Source organism: Mesoplodon mirus, assembly GCF_964341445.2.
Source record: "Mesoplodon mirus genome assembly, chromosome: 6".
Taxonomy (NCBI): Eukaryota; Metazoa; Chordata; class Mammalia; order Artiodactyla; family Ziphiidae; genus Mesoplodon; species Mesoplodon mirus.
In genome coordinates, this window is record NC_138982.1 from 78,230,108 (window position 1) to 78,253,985 (window position 23,878).

General features: G+C 39.4%; 1 protein-coding gene across 4 annotated transcripts in view; it reads right to left on the reverse strand.

Annotated features, from left to right (window-relative positions):
* Nucleotides 1-22,090, reverse strand: part of NPHP3 (nephrocystin 3) — a 45,564-nt gene extending 23,474 nt beyond the window's left edge. For 3 of the 4 annotated variants that reach the window (XM_082625301.1, XM_082625300.1, XM_082625302.1), the window contains exons 1-15: nt 21,664-22,090; nt 19,008-19,133; nt 18,290-18,440; nt 16,363-16,515; nt 14,855-14,988; nt 13,286-13,446; nt 10,684-10,840; nt 8,030-8,104; nt 6,538-6,711; nt 4,499-4,602; nt 3,412-3,526; nt 3,014-3,157; nt 2,435-2,532; nt 1,287-1,389; nt 782-864 (exon numbers count right to left, since the gene is read on the reverse strand). In XM_082625301.1, coding sequence (XP_082481427.1) covers nt 782-864; nt 1,287-1,389; nt 2,435-2,532; nt 3,014-3,157; nt 3,412-3,526; nt 4,499-4,602; nt 6,538-6,711; nt 8,030-8,104; nt 10,684-10,840; nt 13,286-13,446; nt 14,855-14,988; nt 16,363-16,515; nt 18,290-18,440; nt 19,008-19,133; nt 21,664-22,056 — 2,171 coding nt within the window. In that variant the 5' untranslated portion in view covers nt 22,057-22,090. The remainder of the gene's footprint in view (nt 1-781; nt 865-1,286; nt 1,390-2,434; nt 2,533-3,013; nt 3,158-3,411; nt 3,527-4,498; nt 4,603-6,537; nt 6,712-8,029; nt 8,105-10,683; nt 10,841-13,285; nt 13,447-14,854; nt 14,989-16,362; nt 16,516-18,289; nt 18,441-19,007; nt 19,134-21,663) is intronic. The other variant, XM_082625303.1, reaches the window with a different exon arrangement.
* Between the last annotated feature and the right edge of the window lie 1,788 nt (nt 22,091-23,878).

The following is a 23,878-nucleotide window of genomic DNA, read 5'->3' on the forward strand; positions in this document are numbered from 1 at the left end:
ACAACTCTGGGGACAGCGAAAATATCAAATATCATGGACAATTCAAAGTTTCAGAAGATTTTTTTCGTTTCAAATTTGGTGCTTCAGGTGGGAATGTGGAATTAGGAGACAAGAGTACTTAATTTAGTGTCTAGAATATGAGTTGTGCTAGGATTACAACCTACTGTGATGAATACCAAAACAAGTGTTGATCTTTTTTACCTCTGGTTGCGAACAGACAAAGCAGGTGAGGCTGTACTGAAGAAGTAAAAGTAGTAAAACTCTCTACTGCTTATCTAAAGGCAAATTATGAATGGATTTCTAAAATAGAAGACCAATTGTAAGATGAAAGGTTTATCAGGACGTGGGAACAGAGACAATTAAAACGTCCTACCTACATACCTACCTACTGATAGTGAAAGACACCTGAAATAACATTTTTATGCCTTAGTTGTCTCCTCACTTTCTCAAAGCTAGAGGCCTCAAGGAGGCAACAATGAGCACTCCTGGGTGGGCCCCAAATTGAGGTCAAAGATGGCCTTCTTTTGCAACCTCCAGTCAGGAGAAGGTTATTGTGATGAAAAGCAGACAGATATACCCAACAAGTTCTGATATTCAAGGACTAGCAGCAATCTTCAGTCATAGGTCACATTCTCACGGTAGTTAGTATCACTGTTAGAATAAACAGAATCTTAGTGGCCCAAGATTGTCATAATGATCAGTTTTCAGTTTCACACAGTGAAGAAGCGTTCTGCAGCAAACACAAACATGCTGAAGATGACATAAAATAACCACCACTTACCATGCAATCATTTTGCCGAAAAGAGTGACATAAAGGGCATTGCAGGTTGTAGCAGAACGACAGTGTCGTTCTAGCTTCTTCTCCTGCACCAGTTTACCAAAAAACAAAACAGAAACACAAAACCACCCTGGAATTAAGTGGTCTTTACAACCAAGCCATCAACAAATATCCCTGCAGAAATAACACGGTTCCTGCCACCTCATCAGCGGCATCACTGCCGTGTGGTACTGGACCACAGATGCTGTCAACATGCAAATGCTTTTTTGCTTTTAAAATACTGCTTAATATAATATAGTAAACCTTAAGACCAAAGTCTTTTTTATTGCTTCTTCTATATCTGTTATTAGTTTAAGAGTAAATGCATTTAAGAAAGTAATTATTACTAAGTTCCAATTTTCCTTAGAACCATATAGAGTACTATATTGAATTTTAAGTCTCATATAAGGTGTTTTTATAAGGAAAGCTATAGAGAGTAATAGAAAGCAGCAAAATTAAAAATACTTACCTGCTCTTTACTCAGTTTAATGTCTACAGAGTGGCATTCTGCGATTATAATAGATTTTGCATCTTTCGGATTTAAAGGGTCAAGATGAAGTGTAGGCCACAACCTTGTATTTAAAGAAAAGAAAAATGAAATTCTCTTTTAATAATACAACAAAGCTGTAATCTACCCACAAGACAAGTCAAAGTCCATTACAAGAATTAAATTTTTATACTGCCTTCATAAAATAAAATTAATCTGTTAATCATATTAATAGTATTTCATTTTTTAGCAATTAATCACAACAAACACTGTTATAAACAGCTTATACACGAAGTGTATAACATTTCCAGTTCTATGTTCTATACCATCAGTAAAACAACACAGGTATTAGTGCCTGTGAGGAATAGTGTCAGACAGTCTTCGTCCACAGGTTACTTGTAATCCAATTAGAATTTACACCCTACAACATCCATTCTCAATGGGGTGGTGAAAATTGTTTGTTGGGGAGGGGAAATCTTACTCTCTTTATGCATAAAGCACAAATATACACACATATCTGTTTATATTCATGAATCGATATATGATGTATGTACGGTATTAACACTTCTTGGCAGGTGATTAGGAAGAAAATCACTAAAGGGCTCCTAGGGTGGGGAGGCAAAAATAGGTCAAGAAACACTGCCTTACAGAACTCAACCACTGCATCCCTTTTTGAGGACTGTTAAGGTGAGCTTGCATTTCAGGACCGCAGGTCTCTGGTCTATTTTTCCTAGCCCAGCCTTCCCCATTTTCCTCACCCATAAATTTAACTGCCTACTAGACATCACCAATTGGAGCTACAATTGGCAACTCAAACAAACCATGTCCAAAGGCAAAAGTCATGACCTTTGCTCCACAAACCTGCCCATCCTTTGTGTTTCCCATCTCAGTTCATGGAACCACAGTTTACTTAATTTCTCAAGCCAGAAACCTGGGAGCTATCCTAGCTTTCTTTCTCACATCTCTGATCTAACCTCCCACCAAATCCTATAGATTGCATCCTTTTCTTGAATTAGTCCACTTCTCCCCATCCTCACTGACATCATGAAAAATATGACATATCAAAAACCTTTCTTTGTTTATACTTTAAAAGTTTCATGTAATCTGAAAGAATTAAATTTAGCACTTACCTCCATGCTGGAGGGCATGTTTCCACATTCACAGAAACAATTACTCTTACATTCACTGGCAGTGGATCTATCAGCCATTTCATGTGCTTTTCAACTTGCTTAAAAATATAAAAACAAAATTCCATCTATTAATTCAAAATATTTCAAAAGCAACCCAATAACAGCTCCCCAAGTAAAATGAAATTCTCATTAAATTTCTCATTATTATTAAGGATAAAATCTTATTTTTTGGATGATTTATCTCAGAATATTAGAAGAACAAGTGGCAAAACACTACTATCACTGATCTGAATTCTGGGCATGTAAGGAAATGTCAAGGCCCTAAAACCATGTCAAAATGAACAATATTTGCTAGTTGTGAAAATACAGTTGGTCCTTCCCAATAAGATACTAGCATCTACTGGCATATATATATATATATTTATCCACATGCTTCCTCTCTAGAAATTAAGCAGAAATAAAAGAAACAACATCAACATTTTCTTCTCACAAACATATGATTTAAATGTTTGCTATAGTCACTACTACTATTTTTGTCTCTTTCTGAGTATATCAATAGGTTAAAAAGTGAAAACATACCTGAATTTGATCTATAGAATCAATAATGATGATGATGCTGCCTTGATGACGGGCAGAGAGTTTTTCCAGCCAATGTGGAAATTCTTCCAGAAGCTTAGCAGGATCCAATGTCAGAGCAGATACTGACCAAGAATGCTGCATCAACTACAAGGTGAGAACACACGCAAATTAAAGTAGCTACACTGTATCACAACTGGTAAGAAATATTTCTGTCTGAATTTTAAACCAAAATTGTCACCAAAAGGACCCAACTTCATTGAGTATAATTTTTAACCTTATGCAAAACCAAAACAAATGTGTAATACTGAAAATTGGTTTATCATCAGGTACTCAGGCCTGACAACTTCTGAATCTAAATAAAAATTCTGATAACTCCAAAAGACAGTGTATTTTTCTACCTTTAGAGTCAGTCGTTTAATAATCAAGGAAGACTCTGAGCTGGTTGACATAGGTCTCCCCACAAAATGAGAAAGAATTAGTGTGTTAGGGGAATTCTTCTGTTGTAACTGGATCCTGAAAGAAAAAGACCTTTTATAAGACTGATGAAGCTCCTTTACAGTCAACAAAAAAAGAATTCACAATGCATTAAGCATCAAATGCTACCTGTTAGTAATTACATGGTCAGTCAATTTTGAATTAATATGGGAAATTTCCATTTTTACACCACTTTTAGATTCTTTTAAATAAACCATTAAAAATTATAGCTTCATTTTAATTACAAATTGGTGTTACTAACGTAAACCAAAACACTATACATTTGAGGTTAAAGTATTAGTAAAATGAGCATTAACCTTTAATTACAAGTATGTTATTAAAGGAAAAAGGAAGTTTCTTTGTTAAGTACAAAAATAGTATTTCCAAACATAACTCTGAATAAAAGGGCAATAAAAAGGAAACAACATACACTAACTCCTCAATGTAGATAATAACTATGAGTGAAAGGAAATCGTCTTACCACTTGTTTTTCAATAATCTGATGAACTAAAATAAAACTAAGAGTTTATTAGCTTATATGAACCTTAGTCCATAATTTGAAGAACTAGTTTGCATTCATAGTAAAGATTATCCTTTATTTTGATATTCTTTATGATTTATTCTACTCTAGTCAGTCATTGTCTTGTTTCAAATATTTAAAATCCCAATGAAACTTTTAAGATGAAGCCAGTAATTGAAAATAAAGGTACATGCCTCTATAATTCACCTAACTCCATGCCACAGTGACCACTCCCTTAGCTCTGACCTACATAATTTATGTAAACAATGACAAATGCTCACATTTCCTATTCCTTTCTCATTCTGTATCTTCTCTCTAACTTTCAAATTGTATATATCTCAGGGCATGAGTCTGTTATATTACTCCTTTTGCTTTTTTAATGTTCAGTACAGGCCCTGAAGCAAGGTAGACATTCAATAATTCATATTGTTGAACAAATTCAGTAATTCAAATGATGACAACGATAACAATTTAATTGCACTGAATCATACCACTTTGATAAAAGAAGGGACTTTCCAGAGCCTGGTCCTCCAGATACAAGAAGGGGTGGAATTGGTGCTGGTGCTGCCACTAGATCATTAAGGCGTTGGTAATACTAGAAATAAAAATGAATTTGAATTGTGAAGAGCATGCCTCTTAGAATAATAAATAGAGTCAATTTCTGATTATCCTCTGAAATCAGTGGAGAAAAGCCACATGAAAGAATGAAATCTACTTTTAATCAATAGCACCCTCATAATTGCTTATTTTTATGGCTGGTCAAATATGTCCAAAGTAGTAAACTAAGAATGGGCCCCAATTTCTCCTACCATAGTATTAATGGATGAGGGGCAACCTTTCAGATCCCCATGGGGCTTTGCTCCATTCAGATGTCCTGTAGAACGCTGCAGGGAGACTACTGCATTACCCCAAGTTCCTGAACCATGGAAAGTACCACAGGTGGCCTTGAGGGCACCAGCAGGCATCGTACATCTCCTGGTCAGAAGAACACCTGTCCTGGAGACCATCTCAGTTTCCAGAGAAACAAGAGAGGGTCTTGTCTGGGGCCTTGGAGTCTCCCAACATGCTACTGAGAACCAAGCTAGGACACCTGAGATCTTTCTGAAACTGCATGTGTTCCATGCAAAGTCCGAGAACTCCTATTTCCTAGGCTCTCCCCAGATAGGAAAACCTCATTCAGAGCTGAAAAGGACATGCTCAGAAAACTGAAATATCTCAGTCGTTATAAAGGAGTTTCCAAAGTCATCTTGGGGGTTAGGATGTTTATTAAGTGTACCAGTGGTCTAAATGATAGCTGATGAGGAATCAAAAGAATGTGTAATAAATAAGTAGTTTATGCGAGCTTTAGGGTAAAAGAAATTTCCAGCAACTACAATAAATAATGACTTGGTATAGTTTTTCAATCAATTTTTCTGTTTGTCATATCATATTCTGCAGGAATTCAAATATTTCTCATAGAAATGATACTTCTCAAGAAGAAAAGGGCTTAATTGATTTATGACCTTGTAAATCCTAACAATTCAGTTCATGGTCCCAACTAAAGCCCATTTATAGACCCATGTTTCCCACATTAAGACCCCTTGCCATAGAAGAAAGCATAGGATTTGGAGCCAGAAGACCTAGGTTAAAATCTCACATCTGCAATCTACACCCTGTATGCTCTTAGGCAAACTATAATCTGGACCTTAGGTTCTTCATTTATATAATAAAATAGTGATAGCAATGCCTGTCTTATAAAATGACAACAATTTAACATTTACCATATGCCAGGTACCGTGCCAAGTGCTTTATGTGCATGACCTGATTTAGTCCCCCAAACAACCGTGTGAGATAGGTGTTATTAGTTATCCTCATTTTACAGACAAGAAAGTCAAAGTTTAGAGCTAAGTAACTTGATCAAAATCCATAGTGAGGAAATGGTGGAACCAGGGCATAAACACTGACAGTCTAAATTATGAAAGTCATTAAAAATCCTATAAAAATACAGCTGTTAGTGACAACTACTGTAATATTCTTTAAGATATTAGTTCTTATATTAATTTTTAAATATTATTAAGTATTTTTGAACTTGAATGCAGATTCTTTGTGCACTTCTAGTTTTGTTTATTTGCTTAGATATTTAAGCATGCTGAAGGACTGACCTGCCTACTGCATTAACTACTCTGCTTTGTTTTCTGAATGTTTGATATTTTGATTCCTCCAAGAATTGGAACAATAGAGAGCCTTACTATTTTTATCAAGTTTCCTAGTTATCCTAAACTTGGTCCTAAACAGATGGTAGCATAATAAACATGTAGTTGATAAATCCTAATCTGTAACTAAACATGGTTGATATTCATAAGTATATTTGAATCTCACACATCTTTCATATGATACAAACCTAAGCACATGTCTCAACATGGATAATTAAGCCATGAGGGCAGATACTAACACAATCCTTAACCTTGACTATAATTAGGTGAAACCACAATTATGATACAGCCTTTCAGCAGCAACTGATCTTTGTTGGAACAATACTCCAAATGCTTACTTTCTCGAATCCCAACTCATGGGCTGAATTTGAAGCCTGCTGAAAAGCTTCCATTTGCTCTTGTTCATCATGTATGTCCCACAGAACATCACCAAAATCATCTTCTTCTGGAATAGAATCTTCACTGCCCAAATCCTTAGCTTCCAGGTCTGTATTTTCAAAGCCCAGGATGTCCTGAACACCAAGAGCAAGCACACAAAAGCAAACAAAGGAAGTAAAGACCTTGTACAGTACTGTCAGCACACAGGCCTAAGGTGGCCCTCACCTACCTCGGAGGGCAAGCCCAAACCTATGGCCTTTGTATGGTACCTCCAGGGATCAATTTATAACTATAAAAATAAGCAATAGTTTAAAAATAAAGAAAAGAAGTAAAGAAATATTAAAATAATAAAAACAAACATCACTCTCATTCATTAAAAATAAAGTTAGAGGGAATCTGGTTTCTGAAAAATGTTACACAATATCTTTGGTTATATCTGGCTGGTGAACAATTTTAAAGACCGTGCTAATGCCTAAGAAATATGCTGCTTTACATTTTTACAAGCATTTAATTACTAAGATGGGGTTTCTTGATATCAAATATCTCTGCTATAATGTCTAGTCTTTATATTAATCACTGAAAATATGTTGTCCTACAAATGGTAAAGTTGGTCAACATGTCCATTTTCACTTACTGCCATTTACTCTGTTCAATTCATCTTATTTTGGGGCTCACTCTTTTTCTGTGATAACAAATCTGCATACTTGTAACACAAGTTAATTTTAAAAAGTAATTTAATCCCTTACTTCTCAAATAGGGTCCCTGGTACCCTGAGGGAGGGGCCAGCAGGTAAGGATAAACACAAGCTAAACATCTGGTGCCCGTTTTACTTGAAGATAGGGAATTCTTTTTCTTTTTCTTATCATTATTAGAATTTTTGCTGATACATAATTTTAAATGATTTTTAATATTAAAAAAGACAGGTAAACATCAAGCAGAATATATAATTCACATAAAGTTTCAAGATAATACTGAGACATCATAGAAACTTTCAGTTTGAGACACCTCTGTGATCCATGATCTCAGACACCTAGAGGTGTGTTTTCACCCCTCTCTATTGCTAGGGGGATAATGTGGTAGAAAAATTCAAGACAGATTTTCCTAATATACAAAAACTCAAGGTGCACACAGAACCTAAGGAGACTCTCTGTTGAATAGGATGAACATTATCCCTCATATACTTCCTTTTTACCTACCACTTTTGTAATCCATTTTATACTTAATGGATATTAAAACATCAAATCGTTTGTGAGGCAACTGAGAGATACAGATACATGGTACTGGGAATAACACAATAATACCACCAGATGGACTCTTGCCAGAAAAGAGGGCACTTTACCCCGGTATTGTTTTCAAAAAAAACAAACAAGTGCTTTTCTCTGGAAAACCCAATTATATAGAAATCACTCTTAAGATATTTGAGAAGAAATCTTACAGGGAATGCACATTTACCTGTTTAATAATCTTTTCTACATAAATATAGGTTTTACAGACTCCTTCTGCAGGATCTCCTGAGTGATCAATGATCTGGGGGGAAAAAAAGAAGTTTAACAACAAGAAAAAAACAAGACTAACAGGAGGAGGGGTCGGTAAGCACTTTTAGAGTGCTTATATGTTAGGAACTGTTCTAAGTACTTTGCGTATATTAGCTCATTTACCCTCACAACCCTAGGAGGGAGGCACTGTTATTCCCTCCATTTCATAGAAGAGAAAACTGAGGCAAGTTAAAAAACTTGTCTAAGGTCACACAAGGGATTTAGTGTGAACAATGTTGCAAATAAAACAAAAAGTATGCTTTCTTTTTTGCTTATGTGTCCATCTGAGAAAGTGACTGGAGTTGGTGATACCAAAACTCTGTCCAGGACCTGGTGTCACCACTGAAAGTCCACTTTGGTCTGGATGATGCACACAGCTGCTCATTTTGACATGTGACAGCAGGAACCTGTTAAGGAACCAGATAGGTGGGATGGTGTGTGCTGGGGCCCTGGTAGCAGCATCTGCGCTTCCATGGTGCGTAGTGAGGCCATGGAGCCTCTGTCCCTGCCAGCACTTGGATGCAAACAGAAGTAAATTTTATCATGTGGAGCAGACAGTGTGGAAAATATTCCTAAGTTTGGCTTGATTCCTTTCAGCTCACAGCCTTGGGGGAAATAGTTTTTGTTTTTTTCTTCTTGTCCTATAACCTGAACACATAGGTTCATATAAAAACCCTCCCTGAATAGTGCTTGCTTTCTGCCTGTTTGTTTCGGAAGGGTAACCAGGGTAACCTGAGGAAACATGGAAGGGTTGGGGTCCCAGGCTGTAGTGGTCAGAGGGAACCAACCTTTCATTCGTGGGAGACAATGGGGCCCCCTCTGCTTTCCCCTGTGGGCAGGGGCCTGGCACACAGTAGGTGCTCAGCAAATCTGTGGGTTACTTATGGAATGATCCAGAGGAGTGGTGGTGGGAGGAGCCATGTGCCAAGGCTGAGGGCAGCTCCACGACCTTTTCACTTGGGGGACAGGTCGGGGAGCCGGTACAGAGGACAAGGCAACCCCCCCGCCCCACTGTCACTCTCAGTTCCTCCCCTGCTTGGCTGGGGGGCTTGGCCCACGGTGAAAGGAATGGTCTTTTTTCAGGAAAATTCCAATGGCTGAACTCTCACACTTCTGCTTCAGGTAAGAACTTGTGGATACCTTGCTAATCAATTCACCTTTTTGGGTATGAACATTCCAAAGCTGGGAAAAGCCCAACACCAGCCTTTATTGTTTTAATCACTCTGTTGAGTGTCCCTTCTCTTGATGTCCTGAATAAAGGTCATGTTTTTTTTTTGTAGACACACAGACACACATATACACATATACACACGTACACATGTGTACACACATGTATGCATGCCTACACACTGACCCACACACGAGTTAAACAGCTACTTTAATTTCATCTTATGTATTTCTGTACCATTCAATACCCATAACCTTCAAAATCCATCTTTATGCCAATAAAGCAAAGAAGTTTATCCTACATTTAAATTTATAATCATAGTAGAGAGATCTTATTTGACTCATATATAAAAAAATTCATCCTCTAGTATACTAATTTTTAAAAGCAACATTTATAGAACAAATAGAAAAAAGATAAAGATTAATATCTTTCGTCGTGGCACCTAGTGAACTAGGCTGGTACTAAAATAATTCAAACGAATGAAATGGTTCTGGAGATTAACTGTAATAAAAATGTACTCTTGTCTTAGACTCTTCACTATGTTATGCTGGCGTCAAGAAAAATGCCTGTATTCATATTTGGTCTTATTTTCTGGCTAGGCATAGAGAAACAGAAACTTCATCAAAATCCTAGAGTTGTTTTTGATTGTATTCTTAACACTAACTATAAACATTTACCAAGTTATCTCAGCATGCAGTAATACAAAGCCTGTAATCTCTATTCTAAAATATATCCCACCATGCATCTAGGGATGATCAAATCCTTCTACTCATCAACAGTTTTTGGCTTTTCCCAATGCTTGCAGGAAAGGCTACCATGAAAAGGCTCCTCCTTACACTAATCCTTGGTCAATAATAGATAGAAGGACTCTGTGCTTGGGAAAAAAGCACAGTAGAGATTCTGATTTATCCACTTACAGATCATACACTTTTTAGGCACATATCGCTGTTGATGCCTCTCTTTCTCTCATAGTCCACAACTAATCTGTTAGGAAATCTATTGGCTCTGTCAAAATTTATCCAGAATCCTACTACTTTTTATCACATCCTCTACCACCACCCTGGTCTAAGCCACCAGCATCTCTCACTTGGATGACAGCAACAGCTCTCCACCTCTGCCCTATCCCACTACCTTCCCTCCAAACCACAGTCAATTCTCAACACAGCAGCCCAGGAGAGTCTTGTCAGAATAGCATTTCTTCCTCTTTGGTTAAATCCTTCAACGGCTCCCCACCTCACTCTAAGTAAAAAAAACAAGGTTCTTCAGCGTCGGCCCCCATGGCTGCTCCTACTCATGTCCCCTCACTTGCTCTGCTCCAGCCCCACTGGCTTCCTTCCTCTCCCCAAACACGCCAGCACCTCTCTCTGCCAAGCATGTTCTTAAAAACAACCTATGAATTTTACCTTGGCTTTGTTGGTCTTGTTCAGGTTAGAAACTTGATCAATCAGGTGCTGGACAGAGTCAGAACTGACTTTCCCATCCTCCAAACGATGATAAATTAATCGTGGTTTGCCTTCAGTGTTTTTCAGAAAAGCTTCTTCACAGTCTTCCAATAACAGGCTAGATTGGAAATCAGTATTTCTTGTGCTATACTGCACTGTGGCAGCACACAGTTAGTCAATTAACCTAAGTGCCAAGAAGGGGGATTTACTACAATGACAAGTGGCCAGAAAAGGCCCCGCTGCAGAATAAGTGAAACTTTCCAAAAATGGATGTTTTTTTTTTGCGGTACGCGGGCCTCTCACTGCCGCGGCCTCTCCCATTGCGGAGCACAGGCTCCGGACGCGCAGGCTCAGCGGCCATGGCTCTGTGGCCTAGCCGCCCCGCGGCGTGTGGGATCTTCCCGGACCGGGGCACGAACCCGCGTCCCCTGCATCGGCAGGCGGACTCCCAACCACTGCGCCACCAGGGAAGCCCCAAAAATGGATGTTTTTATAGCTCTGTTCTAGCTTAGTGTCAATATTAAAGTATAATATATTCACTAACAGACAATGAGAGTAGGTACAATAAATTAAATTTTAAAGCATACATAATTTTTTTTTTTTTTTTTTTTTTTTTTTTTGCGGTACGTGGGCCTCTCACTGTTGTGGCCTCTCCCGTTGTTGAGCACAGGCTCCGGACGCGCAGGCCCAGCGGTCATGGCTCACGGGCCCAGCGGCTGCGTGGCATGTGGGATCTTCCCGGACCGGGGCACGAACCCGCGTCCCCTGCATCGGCAGGCAGACTCTCAACCACTGCACCACCAGGGAAGCCCAGCATACATAATTTTAATTTTTTAAAATCTAATTAAAAAAAACACTTCTCAAAAATACTGTTAAACATTGCTCAAAATAATGGTCCATACTCATGAGACTTTGCAAATAAATGGAAAACCTAATTCTATTCACAATTATATAATTTCAAGTTAAAACACAAATATCATCAGCCTCAAGATTTCAAGATTTTTCTCTTCTCTAGTCCTTTAGCCTTTACTCATTCAGTAAATGATCTGAACCCTTATACCCCAGATACACTGTAAGAAAGATCCAGAGGCAGATGGGGAAGGTTAGATAGCTATTAAAATCTTGACTGTGGTAAAGGTTAAAAAAAAAATCCTAACTATGCTCAATGTACCGTAACTACAGTCTGTACTATTCCTATTTAAATTCCAGAAAAATCTTCAAATAACCTACTAGTGTTTTCTACACCACAAGGAAAACTAAACAATTCCCATTTCTAAAAAGCATTAAATGAAAGTTTGTCTAGAAAGGCAAATTAGTGTGTGTATACAGGGGAAAGCCATTATATGATTCAGAATTTGCATAAAAAACTAAAATACCGGCCCCAATACGAAACAGAAAAAAAAAAAGCAAAAAGAAGAAAACAGAAAAAACAACATGGTTTTAAGGATTAAAGAATTAACAAGAGAAAAACAACAAGTGACATATACTATCACCTAAGATAAAATACTACCTAGATATTAAAGAATAAAACAGGATATATTCTTAATATAAAAACAAAACAGGAAAATAAAAGAGGGAAGGGGAGGTAAAGGACTCCAACTAAAGGAAATCAAGTTGAAGGAATCCTTAAACTTATTTTGGGAAAAGGTTCCTTGACCACATAGCTCCCTGGCCACCTGGCCTCTGGGTAGAGTCTTAAGGATCAATGATAGGTTATATTGCAGGGACTCTCATAAAGCTTAGGGCTCCAAACACAGTTAAAGTCAGAGTTGGTCCTCAATAAAAAGAGAAAAAAGCTTTGGAAAGATTAAATCCAATCAGATAGAAAATATAGAAAGAAAAATTAATTTATTTAACCTATCTTATTTTGTCTTCTATCTATATATCTAACTGGTAACAAAAAAAAAAAAAAAGCTTCATTTGCAGACTAGATTCATTGGTGTGATTATATTTCACATTATAAGAAAACTGCTCACTTTACTGGATTTAAGTAGTTAGCTCCTCAGAGAATTAAAAATATGATTTAACACCTATGCAAGTGTTCAAGTGCCTCTCAATCTGTATCTGAAGAAAGAAAATAATGAAGGTTAATGCTGATTATTGAAATCGGGGTCACCACCTTCTTCTGTAAAGGGTCAGCTAGTAAACATTTTGGGCTTTGCGGGCCATACAGCCTCTGCTGAAATACTCAACTCTGCTGTTGTAGTGTGAAAGCAGCTGTAGACAATACATAAATGAATGAACATACCTGTGCTCCAATAAAACTTTATTTATAAAAACAGGTGGCTGACTGGATATGACCTGAGGGCCATAGGTTGCTGACCTCTGATTAAAATGATCTTTACATTAATGATGTTAAACTTATAACCTGTTAACAAGCCTAACAGTGTGAAACTTTAAATTTATTTTATTCACGTATTAAAAGTCATAGAATTTATTGAATTTCATGGATTGTTTTTGATTATAAGAATGCAATTAGAACTTATCTTTCAAGTTCATCTGGTAATCTCAATTCTATTTATGAGTTTAACTTCTATAATAAATTATAGAATTTTCAGCTTACCTTGGTAAGGTTAAATGAATGAATAAGATAACTAATGAACTCTTCTCAATTTCCCATTTTCTTACAGTGAGGTACTGATTTTCAATATCAATTGGAAAATACACAGCATGGAAAAAATATCCCATTGTCTCACACATTCTTTTAAGTTTAGGTGAACAGTCCTAAAAACAAATTAAAACATAAGAAAGCACAGCTTATTTAACTAAAGATCTAGTCAGCTTCATATTACTTAAAATCAAAAAGGTTATGTTGGATATTCTCTGATTTAAAACTTTAAAAAATATATGATCACACCTTAAAGAAAATCTTTAAGAGAAAAGGCAAGTTTCTCTATAAAATAAAAATAGTAATAGCTTAGCAACTTTCCTGTTTCCTAGCCCAGAAAATGATTTATCTCATAATAAACCTAAAACAACAGGAGTAAAGTATTAGGCTATTTTGCTTTGGTAGTTATTTATTTTTATTATTATTATTACAAATGACTTCTGTTTATTGTTATAGGGTGAAAAATGTAAATCCATAGATTTATATAGTAAAAAGTGTCCGCCATGGTATATTAGAACACTAAAGCAAACAGATATAAAAATACGTTGGTCTATAACAAATCAAGGTACTTAGTATGATGATGATTATTATGCAATAAATTAGTAATTCCCTCAACATGTGTTTGGGAACAGCCTATACTCAGTGAGTAGAAGCTTTGGTTTTCAAAATACTTTGTCTTTTTACCAAAATTGAGTATTATCAAAAAGGAAAGCTAAATGAACTTATTAATCAGCAATCTGGATGATGTTAATATAGCAGGTATAGCATGTGACATGCATATTTATTTAAAATTCAGTTAGAACAGTAGTTGGTAAACTTTTCTGTAAAGGGCCAGATGGCAAATTAATAACAGCTTAAGAACTTGGCTGTTTTGGCAAAGGTTTTTGTGGTCCATTTAGTCTCCATCATAATTTATTCTGCCACTAGTGAGAAGCAACCTGAGACAATACATTGCGCGTGGCTGTGTTCCAATATAACTTTATTTATAGACACCAAAATTTGAATTTCATATAATTTTCATGTCAAAATATTATTCTTCTTTTGATTTTTTTCAACCGTTTAAAAAAACTAATCTTAGCTCTAGGTCATACACAGACAGACTGCAGGCCAGATTTGGCCCACAGGCTGTAGTTTGCTGACCCCTGCCTTAGATTAACCCCAATGGCTGCCTTGAAAAATTTAAAACCATGACAAGGATTAAATTTTGACATAATCTGAAACAGATTCAAGAATAGAGCTGGCAGGTATTAACTATAGCAGACACCATCAGTAAGGGCTGTAAACACTGTGGAGAACGTGTAATGAAGCATTCAAAAGCATAAAGTTCCAAGGCCTTAATTTGAATATACTGATAATACTGAGTAAGACGTTTTCTTAAGAAAAGCCCAAGATGCTTCCTACTCTTTAAGACATAATCTAGTGGGTAGTAAACTACTTGGTTCAGGCAATCAGTAGTATCATAAGCAGGACACAACATTAACTTTATTTTAAATCAGTGAATACAGAATTTATAAATGCCCTCACCTTAAGGAAAAGATCCATTTCGGGCTGGGTTTCGTCTGTATAAATGAGGTAACATCTGACAGTGTTACTCCACAGAGAATGTGAAAACAAGGGGGTAACTTGTAATAAACTAGCTACAGCAATATCCCAGTCATCTGAAAATAAAATTTCTCATAAGTTCCCGAAAAATAATTACTAGAAAATATTTGACAACATGATTCCCCAAAAGTCTGAAAGAAAACAACAGGCATCATTGGATCTCACTTGTAATACCGACAAAGCTTCTAGAATAAGATATTAGAAGGCACTCAGTTCTCTAACCTCAAATTCTATCCTGGGCCTTAAAGCAATCAATGTCACCAGTGGTCTTTGCTGGGGTACTCGTGGCTCCAGTCAAATGTCAGGGAACTAGGCAACATGGGCTGTTCAATTAGTTTGCTACTTGAGGAGAGCCTACATTCCCAGTTTTATCTACTAATTATTCTTGAAATACATTGAGTCAAAAAGAAAGTTCAAGAACAGTACAAAACAAAAAATAACCAAAAGATAGTTAGTGAGAATGAATATTTTAAGACATATTTGACTAATTCAAAATGCATAATTAAAAAAATAATTTTCATTTTGCTAATAGGTAAATAATTTCAGGGTTTAAAAAAAATTTATTTATTCATTTATTTATCTTTGGCTGCATTGGGTCTTGGCTGCTACGCAAGGCTCTCTCTAGTTGCAGCGAGCAGGGGCCACTCCTTGTTGTGGTGTACGGGCTTCTCATTGCAGTGGCCTGTCTCTGTCGTGGAGCACGGGCTCCAGGCGCGTGGGCCTCAGTAGTTGTAGCACGTGGGCTCAGTAGTTGTGGCTCGCGGGCTCTAGAGCACAGGCTCAGCAGCCATGGCTTTAGTTGCTCCACAGCAGGTGGGATCCTCCCGGACCAGGGCTTAAACCCTTGTCCCCTGCATTGGCAGGTGGACTCCCAACCACTGTGCCACGAGGGAAGTCCCCATATTTCAAAGTTTTAAGAAAAGAGTGGAGCTACTTATAACATTTCAGATCTGAGGGGGTATTGAAATTCGGAACAGATCTTAAGAGCTGTTTTGGATACCAAATTATATAAAAGATAATGAATAAGAATACTATATTATATAACTGAAGTTTTGTACTCTACTCCACAACTTCTCTAACCTTCAACACCATCAAAGATGCAGAGGGAAAGACTAAACACTACTGTTTTTCAGTTAATCTACATTAGGCTCTCACCGCTCAACTAAAATATCCGAGAACTCAGACCAGAAATTCAGTTATTAGAACCTATTGGCCAGTCTGGCTGGGAGGCACCATCTGATCCTGATGTGAATTATGTAACTTCATCATTCCTGGTCAGTGACAAGCACCAGTACATGATGGTTTGACAGTGGAAGACACCCAGAACACAAGTCTCATGCTCTGCTGATGGCAGTTTTCCCAGCATAAGATTATAGTACACGAACAGTCACTACCATTAACCAAGGTAATTGGCAAATGGCGTGTGTTACCTCTGTTGACGTTAGCAAAGGGTCCTTCTATATCTATAGAACTATGGGCAAACTCAGGGCCCCGGAAAGACTGCTGAAGCTGAATCATACTCCCTATGGAGGGCTCACTTCCCAAGGCTCCACCAGTCCAATACTCGCACTGGGGTCCAGCAGCTGTAAAAGCAAGAGATTTCATCTGATGAAAACCAAATTATATTGGAATTTCAAAACCTTATCATATATATTCAATGGATTTCTAATGCAAAAAATACTACAATATTATAAATACAACAGATATTCAAACTTTGATTTTGAAATCAAAACAATGATTTTGAAAGTACTTTGCCACCAACTTCTGGCAAGTTCTAAGGTGGTGGTTAACAGAATTCTGGTTATCACCTCAAACTTACACAGGGGATTAAAAAGAGAAAGATGAAAATAAATTAGGAATACAATAACCAAAAGAATTATAATAACAGAGAGGAGTTAAAAACACCCCCCAACAAAAAAATTCTAAAAACATTCCTAACTATATGATTTAGGTATCAGTGTAAAATGTGAAGGAAAGAATTTCAAAGGAAGACTATTACTGGCACACCAGTAATTCATATTGATTCATATTGGTAATTCACTAGGCTGTAAGCTAAGGATGTAAAGAGCACATTTTCTTTACTTCTCAGAGCAAAAAAATTAATGATTGAATCAACAGGTACTTATGAACACGTTGTGTTTTTTTTTAATAAATAATAATTCATGGCATCCTTGACTAAACATAAGTAAACTGGTATTTGGGCTAAATCTCTGGCAAAACTGAGATTATTATTTGTGGGTGACAAATAGTGAGTGACATTCCCTCAAGCATTCCTTCTTCATGTTTATATCGAAATAGGAAGAAAGACCTACGAGGAAATATTAACTCGTTTTTATTAACTTGCTAAGAGAATTAGAATATAATAGTTTTGAAACCCTGTACATTTTAACATATGTCAATACTGAAATAATCACTAGGACTAATGTCATTAAGAATCACTTCACTTTTTTTTCTCAAAAGTTAGTAATAAAAGTCCCAGGATGCTAGTCAAATTCCAATGGTACTAAAATGAAAATTAAAAGGGAATTATCAGTTGCCATATTTCACTCTAAAATACATCAGTTTGTAAGAATATAATTATATTTTTAATAAATGGGAGAGTGACTGCATTTTTCCACTGCATTTAAAATAGAATATTTCTCAAAATCAATCACACTTCGTTATTATTTCCTTGGAACACAGTGGAACCTTTCAGTCTATGATTCCAGGTTTTTCTTTATTTCTAGAAAAAACACTTTCTATGTTTAATTGTAAAACAAAAACTTTAAAAGTATTTCACAAAACTGCATTGGAAACCACTCAATGAAATATTATGCAGATATTCTTATAGTTGTAAAGAATATATCAATTATGTGGAAAAATAATGTGACAGAGACTACTAACTGTCCTCCAACATCCATTCTCCCCTTCTTCCTTCAGTGACACAACCCCAAGCTTTATGTGGATACATGGCTCTCCCGCTAATGATTACACTTTCCCATCTTCCTAGGTAGAGTTCTGGCCAATGGGGTTTGAGTAGGAGTAATCTGTATATCTTTCAGATTGTGCTTTCAAGGAAAGTAAGGTATTCCCTCCCTCCCCCTGGCTAAATTGTAGATGTGATGTTGGGACTTAGAGGGGCTTAGACCAGAGAGAGAAAAGCTATGGGTTAAGGTTGGTAGAACAATGAGACAGAAGGAACCTCAGCCTCTACATCATGGACTTCATAGAAAAGAGCTGTCATAACAACTGAGAAAGAGAAAGTGCAACTCTATTTGTAACAGCAATTACTTATAAGTAAAAGGATTCAAAGTTGGCTCTATAATCATTATACCTATATTGAAATCTCAAAATATTATAAATAGGAAATAAATTTACCAGTAACATCTGTACAGTTGTCATCTGAATCAGACTCTCCAGGATCAAATACATGGATCCCCTGAACCTGTAGCCTCTGAAGTTTACTCTCCAGCTCTCGCTTGGCCCTCAATAAATCCTGAATTTCATTTTCCTTGGTTTCCCTAAAAATCTTTAAAAGAAGGATTTTAATTTTGAAACCCTTTTCCATAATCAAAAATTGTATCATCAACTTTTAAGGGAAAATTTTTTCTTTCATAAAATCAATATTCATTTGGTCCTTGATCTCCCCTTTTGTAGGATGAATAATCTGAGTACCTCTACATCATTGTTTTGTAACTGGAACCCACTGGAATTCCAGCAGGATGTGTGGAGCTGCCTTGTGTGCTCCCTGATGTTTAGCAAATTTGTCCCCCTCCCATTTAATGCCAGTAATGCTTACCCAGAGAAAACATCCCCAAACATTCTAAATGCTTTCCCCTAATAGAAACACTTTCCTTTCCCACCCACCCCCCACAAATCCCTATTAAAATGTTCACTTTTATACCTTTTCTTTGAAACTACCTTAAGTTTACCTCGTCCAACTCAAAAATGTAAAAAGTGCTTTAGTTTAGTTCTTATAACTTTCATGGCTCCTACATCATTTACTTCTGGTTGTTCATCGCAGTATTATATGAACTTTTAAAATATACTGTTTTTATTCCATATCACTTTGGGGATAAAGATGTATGAAATTTACCTTAAATTGCCTCTTAACTTTATCTCTGTCATGTTCAAATGTAGCTGCTCTCTCCATTGCTTGATATTTTGCTTCTAAAGCACTTTCCTTTTCCCGAAGTATCTTCTGGTAAGTTTTCTGAAGTGCCTGGAATAATTTACCTTGTTATTTCTAACAAAAATAGCATGCCTCCCAAATTTTACATTATCTTATATACATATTAAATATCTTAGAATTTTAACAATCTACTTACTTTTTCACCAGTTATCAAGAAATGCATATTGCCATGCTAATCAAACACATAATGGAAAAAAAATGCAAATACGCCTGAATTATAAATGAAGATATTTGACATTAAGCTTTCAATAGAAATTAATGCTTTTTCTTTGAAATACTGCACTAGTTCTTTTTTTTTTTTTTTTTTTTTTTTTTTTTCTGTACGTGGGCCTCTCACTGTTGTGGCCTCTCCCGTCGCAGAGCACAGGCTCCGGACGCGCAGGCTCAGCGGCCATGGCTCACGGGCCCAGCCGCTCCGCGGCATATGGGATCCTCCCGGACCGGGGCACGAACCCGTGTCCCCTGCATCGGCAGGCGGACTCCCAACCACTGCGCCACCAGGGAAGCCCTGCACTAGTTCTTAATCTTCACTACACCTCAGCTCTCCCATCTTTAAGAGAACAAAAAGTACAGCTTGTACGGCTTAACCTGACGGATAATTCCTTCTGTGAGGCTGTGCACTCCTTGGCTCCATGTCTTGCTCCTCGTGCTAGCCCCAAGCACTAGCAGTGCCTGATATACGGCAGGCTTCCAGTAAATGTCTGACTGAATGGATTAAATAAATACAGAAGGTTTTTAAAAAATGTCTAGATATGTGAGAAAGGAATCAAAAGGGTTACATAAGGAATCAGGATTGGTAACAGGAATAACCTGGGACTGTGACATTTGTCAGCACTTAGTGCACTCTACCCTGGTTGGTCTGGCTTTCTTTTCTACCTCCACCTCAGTCTTTTGCAATATGCAGTGAATCCAAGACAATGGCTTGGGTGCATGAAATCAGATATCTGAAATGCATAAGTCCATTTCATATATGCAAGTGCATTAAGACTGCCCAATAGGAAAATCTGTAAGACAACAGATAAAGCTGCTTGTGTCTTCCCAGATAACACTGCTAATTATACAACAGCTAATGGGGGTGGGGTAGGGGTGGAGAGGGATTGACTAGAAGGACTAGTCTAGAAGGAAGAAGGCTTCTTCCTTCTAGAAAAACCAGGTCTGAGGTATTCATTCTATTCCTCCTGTAATGAGCTCAGGAACACTTGGGCTGTCCAGAAGTCTCTTCCATAGTAAAGAAAAATAGAGTAAACAAACTACAACCCTCAGAGGGGCCCCAAACTGATGACACAAAATCTCACGCCTTTGCTCACAAAAAAATAACTTTCCTAATAATCAGTTAAAATAGATCTATTACAGGAAGGGCATGTAATAATTGTTTTTCGAGTAATTTAATCAAGTGGATTAAGGAAATTTGACTATACCTAGGGAACGTTTTCAACCACAGTAGTTAAGGTGGTGAAAACCAGGGGCTGCCAGAAAAATTCACTTCAAGATCACTGAAATCCAACAGCTATGGAACTTCATAAAGTAACGAAAATAGGGGCTTCCTGGTGGCGCAGTGGTTAAGAATCCACCTGCCGGGCTTCCCTGGTGGCGCAGTGGTTGACAGTCCGCCTGCCGATGCAGGGGACACGGGTTCGTGCCCCGGTGCGGGAGGATCCCACACGCCGCGGAGCGGCTGGGCCCATGAGCCACGGCCGCTGGGCCTGCGCGTCCGGAGCCTGTGCTCCGCAACGGGAGAGGCCGCAACAGTGAGAGGCCTGCGTACTGCAAAAAAGAAAAAAAAAAAAGAATCAACCTGCCAATGCAGGGGACACGGGTTCAAGCCCTGGTCCAGGAAGATCCCACCTGCTGCGGAACAACTAAGCCCGTGTGCCATAACTACTGAAGCCCGCGTGCCTAGAGCCCGTGCTTCACAACAAGAGCAGCCACGGCAGTTAGAAGCCTGCCCACGGTGATGAACAGTAGCCCCCACCCTCGCCCCAACTAGAGAAAGCCCGCCCGCAGCAAGGAAGGCCCAACGTAGCCAAAAAAAACAAGAATAAATAAGTTAAAAAATATATTTTAAAAAAGAATAAATAAAAATACATTTTAAAAAAATTTAAAAAAAAAGAAACGGAGACAGAAGCCCCACCTCCGAGGTATGTAAATTTGTGTGGGGGGTGGAGGGGTGGGGGGGCGAGGCGTGGTTAAAAACTCCTAGGAAGGGTTTGATGAGTTGCCTCAACAGATGTCACCAAAGTCTTTTGTGTATATGTGTGCCCCGTGTGGACCTACTTCTCTGGAGATTAGCATTTGTTGCTTCAGGACACTTTCAGGCTAATTGCTTCAAGGCATCTGAATGAATGGACCAGAAATAGAAAAGGGGGGGGGGCGGTTAGTTAAGGAATCACTTTAGACCCAAGACAGTATGTCCCCTCAAATTAAAATGCAGAGCAGTCAGGCGTCCTGGGTCCAGCTGGTAGTGCGGCCAAGAGGCTGCGAGGCGGTGGGCAGGCGGCCCCGGGGCTCAGTTTCCCGGGTGTCGCGGCCGTCCCCGGTGAGCGCCTGGGCCCGGCGTTACCTGCAGCTCTGCCCGCAGCCGCTTGTTCTCCGTGTCCAGCTTGGCCTCGCGGCGGCCCATGGATAACAACTCCTGGTTCTTGCTGACCCGGAATATCTCGTACTCCTTCTTCAGCCGCTCGTACTCGGCCGCCGCGTACTCCAGCTCGGGCACCGACGAGCCAGTGGACTTGAAGCTGGCCCCCAGCAGCCCGCCGCCGCCCCCCCCGCGGGGCAGCGAACCCGGCCCGGCCCCCGCCGCCGCCCCCGCGCCCCGGCGGAACGAGCTGCGCAGCAGGCGGGCCTTGGGCTTCACCTCCACCGGGATCTCGCAGGCCTCGCCGCCGCCCGCCCCGTACGTGTCCTCGATCACCTCCCCGCCGGCGGGGCTCACGAGCGACGAGGCAGTCCCCATGGCGCCGGTGGCCGCCGCTCCTTGCCACCAGGTTACCAGGAGGGGGCGGGACCAGACGAGTGGGAGGGGCCAGACGAGTGGGATGAGGCGGGGCAGCAGGAAGGGGCGGGGCGAGCCCATCGAGAAGGGGAGGGCCAGTGGGCGGACGAGAGGGATGGGGCGGGGCAGCCGGGTAGTACGGCGCAGGGCAGGGTGGCTAGGCGGGGCCAGAGGAGCGGAACGGATGGGGCGGGGCAGCAGGGCTGGGCTGGGAGTGAGAGCGGAGCGCGCAGGGCGGAGTGAGCAGCGTGGCGGTCGCGCAATTCCACCCCTGCGCTATGTCAGAGCCTACGGACAAGGTGAAGTATTGACTTTTTGCAACAAGGGACATTGCAGAGAGCGCTTCACAGGAATATGGGGCATCTCACCAAGTAAAGGAAAGGATAGACTATGACAGTATTTGAGGGATATCATGAAAAATGGAGAGAGATGGGAAAACAGTTTTAAACTTTTAAGTCAAGAAAGTGTGGGGTTGGCGTCTTCTCTCTTATGCTATCTTGTGTTCTTGCCCCTCCGCCGGGTTTCTAACCTCTCCAGGTTTGGAGCCCTGGAAGGAGGACAGGAGAGGGGAGGGAAAGGCTTTATTTGATTGACACTGCTGTGAACTGGATGTTTGTGCTCTTTGGACTTGGCAAACTGTTAAAACTGGCCCTTCTCAGAGATAGTTTTGTAAGTTCTTCAAAGACTCTCTCCCCCTCATAACTGGAAATCTTTAATCTTCAGTTTTCTTGACCTGGGCTGGTGCAGCTATATTCCAGCTGGTGCTCACTGCTTCCCCAGCTGTAAGGAATTCAGTGATACTTTAAGGATCCTGTCCGCTGATGTTTATTCCTCCCTACAGGGTCCCACTTTGACAGACCCAACATAATTCATGCTAGTTCACTTGCTGGTGGGTTCCATATCTGATCTACAGGTGTTACAGGTCAGGTTTCCTGGGAAACAGATTCTGAAATAGAGATAACCATGCAAGATGTTTATTTGGGAGTGTCCTTGGGATCAACTCCTGTAGAAAGGAAGGGAAAGAAGCAAAATGGGTCAGCGGGAGAAGCGGAGCTTTGCTGCAGCCTCAACAGAGGCCTTAGCCAATCTACAGGGAGTTCTGATCCTGGCATAGCTCTGAAGAGTTGTTCTAAATTGGGGTGGGGGGCTGGGACTTTGTACCCCCATACCAGACAGTCATCAGCTTTCTTCAGCCAAAGCAATCCCCTAGGAGACTGACAGTTGAGGACTCTCTGCTGGCATCACTTCTAGTGGCTGGAGGAACAAGTCTTCCAGGCATCACAACATCTACCACAACAGGAAACACATTTTCACCTCAAAGAACCCTGGGAATGCAGGCCAGTTCTCACTCCCTCCATCAAAGTAGCTAGTCATCCTTTCTTTTACCCTTTAAGTTTTCTTCAGGAGGGAATCAGATAACAGGCCACTGTGTTCTTCAAACTCCAAGAGATACATATTAACTTCTTCAAATAGTCTCCTGAGATAAGGGGAAACATTCCCACCATCAAGTATCTCAAGAACTCCTCTCTTTTAAAGTCCTTTCTGATCGCCAGCTTCTAATACTTGTACCCTCAATGTGGATCAGTGGTTCAGGGAATCATTCACTAGGTTTCTGCCACCTCCTTTGAAAAATTCTGCATCTTAGTCTTATACGTCCTTTGGAATGTGCATCAGCTGGAGACTTCCACTATTATGTTTGCATACTAAAATAAAAAGCCGTCACTTATTCCCTCCAAACCAATAGCAAACTACAGTAACTTCCCATAATTTGTGGAGTAAATTC